The sequence below is a fragment of the Athene cunicularia genome (assembly GCF_003259725.1).
Source record: "Athene cunicularia isolate RWA chromosome 8 unlocalized genomic scaffold, athCun1 chr8_part1, whole genome shotgun sequence".
NCBI lineage: Eukaryota > Metazoa > Chordata > Aves > Strigiformes > Strigidae > Athene > Athene cunicularia.
In genome coordinates this window covers 19312680-19329518 of record NW_020799109.1, presented here as the reverse complement: position 1 = coordinate 19329518, position 16839 = coordinate 19312680, and the positions used below count along the sequence as shown (strand labels likewise).

At 38.8% G+C, this 16839-nt stretch overlaps 1 protein-coding gene across 1 annotated transcript; it reads left to right on the top strand.

Annotated features, from left to right (window-relative positions):
- Positions 1 to 1977: 1977 nt before the first annotated feature.
- F3 (coagulation factor III, tissue factor) lies at positions 1978 to 7688 on the top strand. The gene is made up of 5 exons (XM_026854340.1): positions 1978 to 2186; positions 4246 to 4430; positions 4836 to 5017; positions 5149 to 5308; positions 6508 to 7688. Exons 1-5 carry the CDS (start codon positions 2029 to 2031, stop codon positions 6645 to 6647), a joined length of 825 nt encoding a protein of 274 aa, XP_026710141.1. The 5' UTR covers positions 1978 to 2028; the 3' UTR covers positions 6648 to 7688.
- The last annotated feature ends 9151 nt before the right edge of the window (positions 7689 to 16839 follow it).

Here is a 16839-nt window from a genome sequence, read left to right as displayed (position 1 = left end):
ATCTCCTCTAACCACACAATGCCCCCCAAGCCTGCTTGGTAGCTTGATCCATGCACATCCTTCTGCTCAGGTTCTACTTCCCACAACTCTGGTAAACTGGTGGCCTCCTTCTCTCATGCCACAGCATGAAGCAGGACATCTAAAAGCCTAGGGTTAGTGAACACTGGAATATCTTACTGAAAATTGGAATAATGTAACACTGGTCAAGCTGGTTAGGCTGGACAGGGTCTGGAGGGTTCCCCACCTATCTCAATTATGGAAGTCAGGACAGAAGAGGTGTGAGTGAGAAGGATGGGCAGAAGGGGACACTGAGATCATTTATTCATCTTTTGTGACTAAACCACAAAGAAATTAACTGGAATTAGAGCCTAAAGGTGATGGAAAGTTGTATATAAGCACCTCTTTCCTCTAAACAAGTGAGTATTGTTTCTCTTTGTAAAGTCCTTTGGAAATCAACTGTGATCTTATAAGGTCACAATCTTGAAAATCTAGTTACACAAGATCTGTATTCTACACAAAGTTAAAAGCATGCAAAGTTTTTGGCTGATGTAATGCTGACATACAGATGTATAGAGACAGTGCTGAAATTTGATCAAAACCAAGACAGGAAAATTAGAAGGTGTATGGATGGATTTTAATGAAGGTATGCTGAAAATTTAAAAATCCAGGGTTTTGTTGCACCTTGGAACACACTATATGAATTCTGATGCAGACTCTGGTTGAATACTGGCTATTGTAGCTTGGTCCATAGGCATTTATTCTGCATTATGAGACAATTGATTGCTTGCATCTACGTATGTGTCAATCATGAAAATTAAAGGCAATTAAATATGAAACTTCCCTGTTAGTCTTCTCCTCCGACCTATATTTTCCAGGTATAAAACATTATACAAATCAGCATCAAAATAAACCGAAGAGTCAGGTAACATTGTAAAACGCATCTCTCCCCCTTAATTACGTGATAGGTTCTACTAACCTTTTCCCACCTTTCCCGCAGATCTAAGTGCTAACACAGCTCCCTCTGGAGCTCGAGTACTAGAGGAAAACACAGCACGCAAATCCCTGCCTCCAAAATCTTGGTTTAAGTGCTTAACAAGGCAGCACCGTGAAAAAGAGCAGTATATACATCAGAGGACAGGGAGCCTGTCGCAAAGGCTGCAGGCTGAGATTCAGAAAACCTTCTGTCACAGACAGATTCTCTGTTACCTGTGAAAATGGCATCCCTTTCCAGTGTAAGCTTGTAGGAAAAGGGTTAGCAGGTCCCTGGCTTATGGGAGAGGTGAGGTATAAATCCCTGAACACTTGAACCTTATTTGCTGTCTGAAATGAGAGATGACAGGGGTCACGTATGTGTGTGCACCAAGCAAACAGACAACATGAATTAGCTGAACAGTTGTGTCAAACGTTTTGTGTGGGGTGGCAAGAACTGACACGTTTAGCCCTTGAGAATGTACAGGATCTAAGTCAATTGACCCAACATCACCTCCGCGGGCCCAGCCGCCCTGCAGAGCCGTCATTTCTGAGCCGGGGTGCGGATAGTACCCCTCGCCCTTGCCAGCCAGCCAGCGGTTTGCAGTGAATGAAGGTGATTGTGGAGCGTTGCCCAGTTTCACCACAGTTCCACCCTATGGCCAGGACACGAGGGGTGGCACAGGTGTGTGGGGACACGGCAGCGGGGTGGCATGGGCGGCGGGCCAGGGCCGGCTGCGCTTGCACATCCAGGTGGGCCTGCGCCCGGGGACACGGTGCCGGGGCTGGAGCCGCCCCTTCCCTCAGGACCCCCCTCCTCACAGCAATGCCGGTTTCCTCGAAGGTCCCCGGCTCTCTTGCTCAACCCGGCGATGCCTAAACGCTTGCGCCAGCGCCGCTCCTGTGACCCCGTTCTGGGTCACACACCCTCCGCCGGCTCCCTCTGTCTTCCTCGCCGCCGTAGTAAGACAAGCATGAGCCCCAAAAGAACATTTCCAAGTAGCAATTAACAGCAGCTGCTTCCTTTAACTAAACAGTGACTGCAGGGAACCCGGAATTATGTATATGACTGACGGCACTCTTCTCTTTTCTCTATTTAAAGGCAATCCAGAATTACCAACAGCAGTTAATATAACTTGGTCTTCAATCAATTTTAAAACTATACTACAGTGGCAACCCAAACCATCAGGTTACTTCTATACAGTAGAAATACACGGGTAAGTAGATAACACCAAGGTCTGTCCATTAACAGCAATTGAAGAAGATGCAAATAGAGTGTATTTCTGAGACTGAATGTAACAGAACAAGAGCCCAAACATGAGGATTTAGGAAAATTGCCAACCCATCTGTTAATACTTCTTTGTATCAGACTAAAAGAATACCTGATTCAGGCTCCTGGTTTTGCCCACTTCAGAAATGGAGAGTTGAGCTTTAGATCAGTATTTCAGTTCTGGGGTTTGGCACAGGCAGTTGCACCGGAGATCTAGGCCAGGATACTTTGAAGGCATTGACACCCAATGTGACATACCATGTACTAGATAGAACTTCACCTTTTTGTCTTTCAAGGTGTCTGGACTGAGTCTTTTGTCTTTACTCTTGGGAGGTGTCTGATAAATACGAGTCTACATTTTATTCTAATTGGTGAATCACAGTAAATGAGTAACTTGTCTTGCTGGGTAGGACTAAAAGTTACCTTTGTTCGTCTACCTCTGTTGAGACTTCTTCTGTCATCATGTTTTATGTAAGCTATGAAATACTGCGGACATAAAAACTAGCCAGCTTATGTGAAGTGTCTAATGCCTCTTTCAGTACTGCACAAAAACTTCCATGAAGTTCAGTAATAAATCTATGCTGTTCTTAGCTCCCATATTAATTCACAGACCATTATTAAACATGCCCCAAAGGGAAACTGCATCATCAACTCTCTTACATATTAGTGAATATATGGTACTGTAGTTTCCTATGTCTGTAAAAGTGGCATAGAAATGAGAGCTTTCTCATGACTAATGGATGAAATACCAGTGCAATGGCCTAATGTGCTCTTTTATTCTTTAAGGGAGTGATTAAATTAATAGACTTAATAGCAGAATGAATTTTATTAAATTTATTAATCTGGGATTTCTTTCCAGCCATTTGTTCTTGCAAAAAGTTGAAGTCTGTCTGCCCAAGGTTCAGTATAGATTCAGTTATAGTTCTGATACAGAGGCAATTCAGACAAGTTGCTCTTACAGATGAAGTGTGCTTAAATATTTGCTTTCTCATCTGTGTACATTTACAGAGCACATTTTTATGATCAGAAAGATCAAATCTCATCTGTCCCTTTTCACAGCATCTCTAGGACACCATCACTAACTGCTCTGTGACATGATAAGAAATCTGGTGAAGTGAGAAGGGTGTTCGGTGACTCTTAAATGAAACTTGCCCTCCTTGGATGAAAACTCATTTGTTATATTCCAAACAGTCAGCACTCTTGCTGTTTCAGCTGAGACCACACATTTTTTCTTTTCCTTAGTTCACTCACAAGAACAGGGAAAATAATTGAAGCAGTAATATCTAATCTGTTTTTCCATTCCTTCTTCCTAGGAAGTAAAATGGGGAATTAACGCTTTTTTCCTGATTTCATTACTATTTCTCAAGTAAATGAACCTGCTTTCTATCATTTAAAAACCAGTAGAAGTGTATGGGTCATGTTTTCTGTCAATATTTTTTCATTGTAATTCTGCAGTGAAAATTGCTGCTACTGTCTGGTTCTTAGTGACATTTGCATCTGCATATATGCAAACACAAGTGACATACATGAGGAGACGTTGTTGTCACATTGAACAATTTATATTGGTGTCAACAGAGCTTCATAGGATGGCTGATATTTCTTTAAGGTAATAGTTTACAGATGCATCAGGGATAACACTTTCAAAGTGATTTATACATCTTATATTTTTTTAATAAGTCAGCTGCAGAAAAATCCAAAATCAAAACTACTTAGGGTTTCTATTCAATTCATATAAAAGACTGAATGTTTCAAACATGTATCCAATAACATATTTCTGTAATTAATATGGCTCAAATTTGATTTACTTGATTCTACTTTGAATTGTGAAATATAGCTGTACAGGGTAGGTGGTTTTGAGGTTTTTTTCTTCCCCTTTTCAGCCTAGTATACCTGCAAGACTGTTCCACTGGATGAGGGAAATCTATATAGTTTGAGGGGAAAAAATGTTTTTTAACATATCTAACTATGGTTGGAAAGTGTTGACACTTCTTTCTTGCTCTTTTAAGACAGATATCGGACACCAAAAAAAAATGTATATTGACAACAGAAACAGAATGTGATGTTACTGACGCACTCAGGAATGTAAAAGAGACCTACACAGCACACATACTGTCTGTAACATCCTCGGGGATAGATAACTTCGAAGAACCACCTTTTGCAGCCTCTGAAAAATTTACACCTTATAATCAGAGTAAGTAGGATTGCAAATTAAGTCTTGTAATAAACTTCCTTTCAGGCTTACTTCCATTGTCTTAAGGTTTAGATCAGGCCTAAAAGCTTTTCCCATAGATTCATACAGTAGCCATACTGATATCTGAGAAGATGACATTCAGACATAAAGCTTTCCCTGTTGTAGGGGAGTGTGTAAGATTTTAGTTACCATTTGTTTCTCCCTGCAGGGAGCCGATCATTTTATTAATATTGTATACTAGATGAAGATATTTGTTAATTATCCCGGATTTCACTGTATAATTTTGGCTCTGTAAACTTGCAATAGATTTGAGGAGGGAAGGGAGTAGAGGGAGGAAGAAAAAAAAAAAGCATGTTGTGGAGAAAAGATGATGCCAGTATTTTAATTCTGCAAATGCTTGTTTAGCTGTTCTCGGAAAACCGGAGATACAGAATTACACACAAAAAGGTTCCAAACTGGATGTTGTGTTCCAAGATCCACTTACACCATACACATTTCCTAATGGAAGTTTTCAAAGTATTCGAGATATTTTCCAACATGACCTGGAATACAAACTCTATTACTGGAAAGATCAAAGTTCTGGAAAGGTAAGCTCTAACTCTGCTTGTTACATATTCTGTAGCCCTATTATAGCTACAAAATTTCTGTTTTACCTTAAGAGCTGAAACTTTTGCAGAGAATGCTTTCTGAAATACTTTTTTTTTTTTTTCCTTTACAGAAAGATGTAACAACAAAAAGCCATAAATTTGAAGTAAGCGTTGACAGCACAAAAAACTATTGCTTCTACATACAGGGAATCATTCCCTCCCGCAGAGAAAATCGTAATGGTCAAGAAAGCACTGTGCTTTGTACCAGTGTAGGAAGAAATATCTTAGATGGTAGGTATTTGTTGAAGTTTGTCATACAGTCTTTAGCATTCTAACAAAAAGGTACTTCAATTCTGTGTATATTTTTATACCCTTTTAAATTGTGATGCCTAAGATATAAAATAAACTATGTGCTGTATAAGTGAGAGAACCTGACTGAATATGGAAACTCATGGGAAGAATTCATGTTAAGTAAGAGACCACAACCTTTAGCCAGTTGGGGGTGGCTTTAGCATTTTGCTAAACCTTTTTCATTAGTTTCAAATTGTCTGAGTTGATGAATGCTCACTGAGGTTGCAGATCTTAGCACTAACCTTCAGCTTCATTTTTTTTTTGTTTTCTAATTGTTTTCCTCAGATCCTTCCCGTAACAGGTCCCATAGTTAAGTGCTTGAAGGATCAGCTCTAAAACATAGGAGCAATGGCAACCTACATAACAGGCATTTCCACTGACTTGTAGTTTGAACTGAACTTCAGTTATTATCTCAAAAGCAGATGATGAGACTCTAACTTTCTTTACTGTTACATTACAAGGTCAGAGGTTGGCAGATTAACAACTTTACTGGTAAATAAGTTGGTATGTGATTGGTGAATCAGCCAGTCTAATTCCAGGCGAACAGTCTGAGTAACACTTTATTCAAGATAAAGTCATCAATATTTATTAAATTATATCACATTGCTGTACTGCATCTTTCTTCTCCTCCAGATAAGAAAATTTGCACTCTAAATAGAAAAACTTTTCTAAAATTGGCAATTGAACTCTCTCAACTTTCTTATCTAAAAATATATTTTTGTTTATCACAATAGTTGATTTCTAGTAAATTACTGATTTAATCGAAATCTCTGCTGTTGGTGTTTTCTAGCTTCTAACCTAGAATAAATTTCCACTTGGACTTAGTTTCACAGAAATAACACAGGGGTAGGGGGAATGGTTTGACTTATTCTTGTGGTAGTATTATGGTATTTTAGTGCACTAATTAAACTAGATTAAAAACTAGCGTGAACCAAGTGAAATAAAGCTTTGCCTCAGTCCAACAAACTCATGTTAAAATTAATTCAGTTCACACTGAGGTGGTCACTTCACTTCTGTGATACTGTAAAATACAGAAAGCATTTTTTAGTTCAGTGGAGTGGGTTCTTAGAGTTTACAGCACTGTGACATTATGGCTTCTGATAACTGAATCTTGGATTTTTTTTTTTCCTCTTCTACAGAATACGGAGCAGAGGTGTTTATCATCATAGCAGTGATAGTGATTGCAGTCATCACTCTTGCCATTGTCCTATCAGTGATCCTGTGTAAACGCAAGAAAGCAAAAGCTGCAAGAGAAAAGGAACCACTTAATGGTGTCTAAGAAAATCTGTTGTGGACACTAGTGGAAGTCTCAAAGCAAGAAAACTGAAACCGAAACAAAAAACATAGATTGGGTAATTTGGTGGAGATTTTTAGCCCCTCTGATACAGGAATTTTGAAGCCTGAACTTTATGTGGATTCAAAAATCTGTTAGACAGTCACAGATGAAAAATCCCGATATTAGGAAGCCACTGAGTCACTAACGGCTGGAGGCTGGAAGAGTCTTCTGGTGATCTGTTACAGTAGCCTAACCCTGCTCATACACTCTTCCCAAGCTCCATCTACTGTCCTCTCTGAAACGGATTTCTGAACTAGATGGATCTTTGACTTGACCAGGTACAAGCATTCTGAAAGTATGGCCTTATGGAGCCAGAAGATTTATGGTACTTGTGAGGGTTAAAAAAACACTACAATTTAAAACCATGTGTCCTTTACCTAACTAAAAGGACCACTTTTCTGTTTCTATGAAACGATACCTGTATTTATCTGTCTTTCTTTTAACATTATTAACTGGTGAAATGATCTGTTAGTCAGATGTGACAAAGATGCTACTATTATTTCTACACTTCTTGGATAAAATTAACATGGACTACTTATCTTTGGATATAGACAAAGGTAAACAAACTGAAACTACTGTACTGGCAACTTGTAAAGAACACTCTTGAAGTAGGTAGCTGCTATCCATCTGGAAAGCATATCCAGATTACACTACACCTAGAGCTATACAGATAGGGTAATCTGATGGTTCCAAGTAAGTGTTAGAACAAATACTTTGCAGTTTCTGAGTCAGTAGTAACTCACTTCATGCAAGCACTGAGTAGGTAGCAGTATTCACTGCATCTTAAACATTATTTTTAATTAAACAATTAGTGAATGAATAGTTTACATGGTATGGAATCAAATCATCTTGGTGATGGGATGTGGAGGTACCTATTTTAATATTTATTTTACAAATGAGAATCTAATTTTTATAGTGGTGATATCTGTATTTATGATGGTAATTTATACTTTTATAGTGAAATAAAGGTGACTGGGAAAACAATACTTCCTTTTTCATTTTTAAATGAAGCACAGTGTTTATTCCAGAATTAAAGTTAAAAATGCATTTAGGAAATTTATCTTGCAATTGCCAGAAGTCTCACCAGGACCCTGCAAAACATACTACCAGGACATATACTATCTCTATGAGAAGCCACCATTCACAAACTGATGAAAGGTTTTGAAGAGTCCTGAGCTGCTTTTCAGCTGTCTGCTGATAGAAGCAGTTATTCAGTGTTTGCATTCACAGCTGCCCATTCTAAGGGAAAGCATACTAGACATCTCTTTGGAGGTGTCACGCAGGGACTTCTCATGGTGGTGCCTGCACTGCTCGTGGTACTCATGTACATTCAAAGCCATTATGGGGCTTAGCCTCCAGATGAGAACTGCTGCAATTAATGTTGGTATCTATAGCTGCTGCTAATGATGGTGGTAGGTGCACACTCACACACAGAAAATTATAAGAGAATGGAAAAAAGTGCACCTTGTAGTTGACACTGATTTGCCATATATCTCAAAGCTTTCAGAGATTTCCACTGCATTTATGAGAAGCAATAATATCAGATAAAATGAATGTCACAATCTAGCATTTTTTACAGAATTGTATTTCATGTTTTCCATCCCTACTGTATTATAGATAACTTCTTTGGATTGAGAGTCTTGTGAATGTTTGAGTGTGGTTTATAGGGGTTTTCTATGTTTTTTTAATTCCCTATTTTACAAGAGGAAGAAAATAAACACCACCCCCACAAAAAAACCCCATTTACTTAATATTGTGCAATAAATGCTTAATGCATTTTCTGCTGATGTGTAAGCCTTGTATGGAGAAGGAATCTTACAACAGCAATCAAAAATATAAGAGCACTCGTAGGAGTAAATTTAAAAACATTCCGAAGTTACCATTATTACTTCCCTCCCCTGTACTGTTCTGCTTCCTCAGCTTCATTCAGTGCCAAAATGGAAGAGCTCCTAGGAAAAGGGAAGCCTGTAAGATACAGCATAGCATTTATTAAACTAGACCATGAAGTTTATTGTCATAAACTACATGTTATAAATCTTGCTTTGCTACTTAAGAGATTTTTGGCTTGTTCTGCATATGAAAGTTGTTTATATTGAAAGAAGGGGGAAGATGGAGAGAAAAAGAGGGAGGAGAGGAAAGAACATGCATAGAAATGCAAACAATTGCCTTAAATGGCACAAGAGCGATCCACTACTGCACATGTTCTGGAAACCTGAAGCACTTCCATTCCCTAGCTGCGGTGTGTTATCCAGCAATGCTGAGTAACCGAAATCACAGGGCTCACAGATCATATTTCAAAGAGGATTTCTGCTGTTTGTGGAGGCAGTTGAGAAAGGGGCTTTTTATTGCAAACTTCCAGAAGTATTATCCCTTGGGCCAGTGCACTGAGCCCAAGCAAAATATTTTACGCCGAGATTTAATTTTCTCATAGTATCAGGGTGGGAAAAGAAGTTGTTGAATAAAGATATCATCACTAGGAAGAAAGACTAGATCCTATCTGCAACACACATGTGGCCAATTCAGCACTGTATCCATTTAAGATGGAGCCAGACCCCCAGGAAACTGATGTGAGAAAGGGAAGGCTTTTCCTATGTACCTAAGTTCCCTGGCTTGTCTTCAGAACAGGTTCGTTTAAGCAGGTGTGTTCCTACTGATGATCCTGATGCCCCTGTTCTGCTTTTCTCCTTGTCATCTGTTGCAGAAAAAGGTATTCAACTATTTAAAGTGGAAAAAAATCATTTGCACAGTTCCATGACACCATACTTGTGTTCTCTCCTCATACCAATGAATCTGTAACATTGTGTACTGTAATAAGCCCCTTTCATTTTACAGTACTGCTTTAAAATCACATTATTTTTCATGTAAATGAGTAAAGGCTGATGCTGTTATGCTGATTTCCTGCTAGCCCTAACAGCATTACAGACAATAAAATTACTGCCATTACTTAAAATGAACAACTGTACAGGACTTCATAAACGTATACATGATAGATATGGCAGCAAACAGCTTAGCTAATCTATTTGCAGCAGACTCAGCTTTCCACTGTGAGGAGGCTGCTGCTGAGTGACATGTAATGGTAAGAATGTGATTATAAGCTTAACTTGGATCACTAGTTATGTGGCAACTCAGGGCAAAGAGTTTCTGCATTAAGTATGTGAGAATAAATAGCTAAGATAGATTGCCTTCTTGGTTCAGTTTTGTAATGCTGATTATTTTGTACATTACTAATGATTGCTACACAATTTTGGAACCTTGGAATACACAGGAATAGGTGAGCTTTTAGCAGTACCAGACCTAAGAATGAATCGGGTAGTCTTCTAATTACACAGTATTTGTCCTCATACAAATAACCACACTTTCCATAGTCTATGTTTGTCACTGAGGGAAAGAGAAGACCTGGTATTCATGTTTGAGAAAGACAGGAAAAATAAAAAAGAACAACCTGCTAGAAAAGGACAGAAGCAGGAACTGGCCAGTTGAAAATCTTTCCACAACCATTAGGTGTGTTGTTATTCACCATGGCACATGCTCTCTCACACAGTACACTCCTTCCTTCCCTTAACAGAGGAACAGACACAGAAATCTGCCCTTCCCTGGTTTGCTGGTGTGTGTCCTCCAGTGCTCTACAGCAAGACACTTACAAAAGCTCAGGACATGACCAGGACAGATAACGCTGCAGATCTTCTCTTCCTTCCCCCCTATGATCAGAAATCTTACTGCCAGAGAGACTTCTGCTTCTTCTGGCACAGGCTCTCATGCAGCCCATATAGCCCATTCCAGTATCCCCCAAAAGGGCCCAGAAGGAACATGTTTCCCTGTAATTCCTCAGCCTCCAACTGTACCTCAATTAAGCAACTTCATAGGTGATTTCTTCCAGTAAAACATGCCGGTAGGTGGGAAGACACATCCATGTTGATTGTTTCCAGGGCTTTTACAGCCAAGTCCTATCTCATATGTCCATTTGCAGGGATTATGCCCATTTCTTATCTTGTCAAAAGTTGTGCCCTATTAGTGACATACTTCAGTGATTTTTCTCCTGTAAAAATCTCACAACTTTCGTGATCGTTACTTCCCTTGGCTCGTTTGTTGTTTCCATTCCTCTTCCCCATCACCTATTCATTTGCATTACCTTTTCTTCCCCAGAGATGAACCATTGTCTCATTTCTGCAAATAGCTGGTTGGGATCTGATTTAAATGCAAATATAGCACCTGAATAAATACATATCCCTTAATCAACATATTAATAGCATGGCAGCATTTTTTTACTCTCTACAGCTTCCCTTGGTCACCATAGATCAATAACTTCCACCACACTCACTAACACTGCTCTGAGTCTTTCTCAGTGCACCTAATTAAATATTAAAGTTTTTAGTGACTCATTTAAGCTAGCAATGAAGTTATTAATCTGAACTCAGAGAATATTCACAGTTTCAGATCTGTTATCCTTGCTGATGCATTTTCTCCTATTTTTATTTTCAAGTTTTCTACCTTATTACGTCAAGAAATATTTGAATAGCAAGTGCTCAGACATTATTATATTCACAAAACTATTTCATCAAAAGAGGTTTAATTAAAAGCCATTTTAATCTGAACAGAGAAATGTTTTCCCAGTGAGATCACAATACTTTTTAATTATTTCTTCAGTAATCACATAACTCAATTAAAAAGCTAGTGTAATGAAAGAGCTAGAATGACAAAACTTAACTCCAATAAAAAAGTACTCATTATTCCAGGGAAAAAGGTGCTTTGTTTTTCTTAAAGAGTGCATCCTTGATTAACACAGAACATTTTCCCTCAGCTGCCTTCATACTTTATGATCTGTTCACACCAAATACATACGTTTCCACAGGGATGATACTCTGATTTCTCATCTTTCCACTTCATTCATAACATCATCAATTGCTTCCCTAAAGCATCAAGGGTGCAACCATGCCATCCTATGTCACTGCTGCAGCTGTCACTATAGTAGCAGAACCACAAGCACCACAGATCTGTTCCTCCTCTGCTCTTCACACTGCTGTCAGAACAGCAACACAGCATATACAACTTGTACTCTGTGAGACATCTCTACGGTATTAATTCTGCAAGTCTGTCTGGTGTTACATTTCATGTGCCTAGAAAAGGTGACCCCAAGTGGCAAAAAAAGGCATAATTGCTATGTTTACACTCCAAATTTTCCTAAGTTGCTAAAACAATGATACACAGTTTGAATCTAGATTTCACCAAAATTTGAAGAAAAAAGGCATGTGAAATTTGTTAGATCTTCTCTTTCCTAATAATGTAGGACAACAGTTGGAACCGCTCAATGAGATCCGATAGGAAGGGTGGGAGCAGCTCTCTCCCTGAACATCCCCGTCTTCCATTTGGTCCCTGCTTCCCTCTGCCAGGTTCTCCATGGATCTTGGGTTATAAACACATACTGTTTTGTCCAGTTTTCAAGCACTGCTGGAAACAAAGACCCAGTTAACAATCGAGCATGTAGCAACAAGTACTTATTTACCCATTGTTTGCACAATGGTGTTAAAGCCTGCACAAAACTATACTCCTGTCTCCTGACAAAGTCCTCCTTTTGTCCCTGAAAACTCAGGAGTAGCTCAGAATTAGGAGATTTCCACACTGAATGTTAAGCTTCTTATCGGACTTCTTTCCTCTGTAAGCTTCAAAGAGAAAACATTCCTCTTGCTGCTCTTTTAATTCACAGGAATGGACTGAGAATCTCAGAGAAAGGACTGAAGTCTTCTAGGAGCACTGGAAAATGTATTACTACTGCATGTGTCACAAATTAAGCTGTAGAAGTGCTGCAAGTTATGCTGAAGTACAAGCTATGTTTGGAACTGCAATAACATGCTATCTGTCCAGGGGCAAGGAAAAGAAAGGCACGAGTAGGAACAGCTGGAATGGAGCTGTGTTTGTAACTGGGGCTATTTTGGCCTTTACATGCTTTGAGTTCTGCTGAGCTTGTCTTGAAAAAGCAAGCCCAAAAAAGTCTTTTGAGGGAATGACGTTGCATTCTAGAGGCAGTGACACATACAAGAAGTTGAAATAAGTCTCAGCTGAGGGGATGCTCTTCTGTACCAAGTCTCTCAAGCAGGTCACTACACTATATAACCACCTCAGGGACAATAAAATATATGGTGTACACAGGAACTACTACTGTCTATCAGACCCACCTACTCAAGTACCTTCTATCCCAGCAACATGACACAGCCCCGTGCCTTTGAGTAAGTTCACAGAGGTAACACCCTAAGCATGCAGAGATTTTTGTGAACATTGAAGCACTAACCTCAAGCAGCCTTTCCAAAATTCTCTACTTAGGGCTATTACAACTATTCTATTAAAAAAAAACAACCTAAGCTTTTAAATTATCTAGTTAGCATTTGTAGGTTAAAAAAACCCGTCAGTATGTAGATTTAACCTTGGCCCTTAATTCCCTACGAAGCTCCAAAAAAAAAAATTTGCCACTGGCTCCTGGCTTGCCAGTGAAGTCCTGTTGCAATATATAAAATTGCATCTGAGTTTTAAGAAGCCTCCAGCACACATGCCTTTCTTTTAACCATTATTTTCCCAAATACGCCAGCTTATCTGCCCCTTTATAGGTACTTCACTATTTTTCAGTTTGACTGTCACATTAGCAGCTTCTGACAAAAGCTCTGTTGCTTTTGTACAAATACATTCCTGCAGTAGAAAACCACCATAAAGTAAATAAACAAAGGCTAGCTTATTTTGGGGAGCATCATCACACTACTGACTCTGTCATGATTCACAATGATTAAAATTATTCAAATGAGTTTTAGTACCTGCTTGCACTAAACCACTCGGTCTAAGGGAAAGGATGTATTTGGTTACATAGAAGAATGCCTCTTCAATTGCATACGTTGAGTGTCTTTTCCAGAGTAGTTTTACCCAAACTTTCTATAGTCAAGCTTAAAAAATTACTGACTTGTGCCAAACTCTAAAGTTATTTTAATGCAGAAAACTTGCTTATGCATGTAGGTGGAGTTCCCTATTTTTATCTAAGTAAACCAATCTCAGCAGTCTTAGTTTTGTCTAGACAGCATTGACTTCATTTTTCCAATTCTGTTCTATTTTGGTGCAGCATCATGCATGGATGACACTTGTTTCCCAGAACGAGGGACGGGTGGGGAATAAGGATGTTGGTTTGTGGACAAGCAGGGCAGGGAATGGGGCTGGGCACTACACACAAGAGCTCCTTTTGCCAGTAAAAGCAATTGTATTGAATCCTCATGGTTCAGACTTGCCAAAGGCCACCAAGAGTGAAGGTTTCTAACCCGTGCAACGGAGATTGTGATTGTTAAGCCTGGTTTGAAAAAGATACATTCCACAGAAGTGGAAAGTCCAACTTCCCCTTTCTTCCTATTTTAAAATGCCAGTTGGACGATTACCCTTGCACTGTTGCATTCATTGCGGGATTAGTGGGAAATGTCTTGAGTTTCCAAAGTCAATCCCCATGGTATTTCACCAGATATTTAGGCATATTATTCTATTTAAACTCTGAATCTGTCCTATTTTTCAAATTACTCCCTTAAGACAGCTTCTGTCTGTGAAGTTCCAGGCTGTCATTTGGCTCTGCTTTTGCATGCAAGGAAAGAAAATGATGCAGCCATTCAAAAATGGCTGAGTAACTTGAAGATAACATTTTTCGAGGGTAAAAGACATATTGCTTTCATAGTAACCTAGCTTGGTTTTATTTCTGTTTCAAGATGAAACCACTTTCATCTTATGTTTGAATGCACACAACAGAATGGGTTCCATCAGACATTTAAACAAACATACAGAAACCTGTAACGTACAAAGCTACTCTAAACTTCCAGGTGAAGTTTAAGGCATTAATAAAAATCTGACTGTATCCAGAGCACTAGCAAGAGCCTGGAACCACAATATATGAAAGGAATATGCAACCAACCAACCTCCTCCCAGAAGAGCAGCACATCACTGATACATAAAACCAAGGAACCTCTTTCCATGCTCATGAAAGGGACTGGCACAAGCCAACTGGTATCTACACCTAATGAAGCAGCAAATACATTATAAATAGAAATAAGTGTTTTTAACAGCAGCTTTATAAGCAGAAATTTGGACTTGCACACTGCTGATTTTCTTCTCAACAGATAAAAGTTGCAGTTTATTTTTTGTATAAAACCAAGGTAGTATTTTTGCCCTACTGTTTTTCACAGTGGGATTTCAGGTGAACATTATCATGGACATCTTGTAGCATATATGACAATTTATATATCAGCTTTAATAATGGATTTTTAACTCCTATATTGATGATAGGCAATCTTAATGGTTTTTTCATATTTCTAGACCACTTCAGAACAAGGATTAGGTGACACACCATTATCTGTTGAGTGTGCAGAGCTGAATTCTATGGAAAAATCACTAAATTAGGTCTTTCTCTCCAGTCCTAAGCCACAGCATATTTCTTCTTTATAGATTTCAGAAACATGAAGACTGAATTCCCTGTTCTGCAGAAGCATAGCAAGTAGTTTGTCAATACTAAATGCAATTTAATTGAAAAGCCTGTCAAGGAAGTGTCATGGCAGCACTCCATGCTGCTTTGTTTCTCACTAGTCATCTTCTGTAGTATATATAGTACAGAGCTAATAAAGTGGCAATACTTCCCGATTTTTATTGTAGTACAAGTAAGTCACTTTCAAATGTAACCTTGTATTATGCCTGTAACCCTGTAGCCAGGTGTGTTTACTCCTCTATTTGTGCCATATTTGGGCAAGAAACTTCCCTGCAATATGCATACTGGCTAGGAGGCAGCTTACACTGCTAACTTTTCCCAGAACTACAAGGGTCAGAGGTAGGTTGTATTTTTGTGCGCATTTCCTGCTGGGGTTTTCTTGGTAAGAAAATAGTCATTATGCAGTGAAGCACACTTTGCACTTGGGATGGAAGAGGAAGACAACAAAGGTTCACAGTGATGTTGTGCTCATCTTGCAGCTTATTCCGGTGTCATGCTAGTCCTGTAGAAAGCACTATCACCTCCCAAACAGTCTTTGTCAAGAAAGCTTATTTTTTGCTGAGAAGGGATAGCTGTCTGGAGCTTTAGTAAACATTCAGAAATACTGGACCAAGTCTACTGAACATCCTCAAACGATGCTGGATTGATCCCTGAAAAGGAGTTTGAACGCGTTCCTCCGTGGTTTCAGTTCTACCATTCCAAGAACTGATGTTTTTCCTCTACATTAGCGTTGAGGTGTACATACCAAGCAGTTGGATAGCTGAGAACCCAGACTTGAACAAGTAACAAACTTCACACTGCTCTAAATATTAAATTTAAGTATTAGAATTAAGTATTAAACAACACATTCACAACACAGAAGTTCCTTTTTCTTCCTCTCCAGCTAAGTTGAATGACACATATTTTTAGACTACATCCTTGGTTGAGGAGCAACCTTTCAAAGGTAGCTCCTTTCCTTTCACAGGGAGCTCTACCCTTTAAGAATGCCACATAACACACTTGTTGCATAACTAATCTCAACTAAGAGAAGAAAAAATTAGTACTAATTAGCATTAAACAAGAGAAGACCCTTAAAATCAGTTCATTCAAGCATATCTTAGTTTCACTCTTACACTACTGAGTTTCAAGTAACCCAATAGCTTGTATGTCTCCCACACAACAAAGGAAAAACACTAAAAATCACAAATACAATAAAGGTAGAGTGTGATTAGTCTATTTTTCTCAGAGTAGAAAGATTAAGGAGCACTCAAAAGAATTACTACATTAAATACTGACATTATGTTAACCTTATTCAGGCTTGCACCCTTCCAAAAATCAATAAACTTGAAAGGAAAAGAAATGTCCTGTGGACAAAGGAGAGAGAAGAGAGCTCAGAATCAGTACAGACTTAAAACAGATTAACATACCTATAATCCAATTGCTCTACGTACATAACTTGTAGGCTTAACAAAAAACCATGAGCTCAGTACTTCAACTGGATGGCATAATCTGGCTGATTCCAGGGTGAATTTCACACATTATTATAGACTTCATAACCTGAACACAAGTTAGTTGACTCATTAACTAACTTGGACGTTGAATACGAATTCACTGTGTTGTTACAAAATTCCTAATCACATCATCAAGAAACATAAAAAGCCTAGA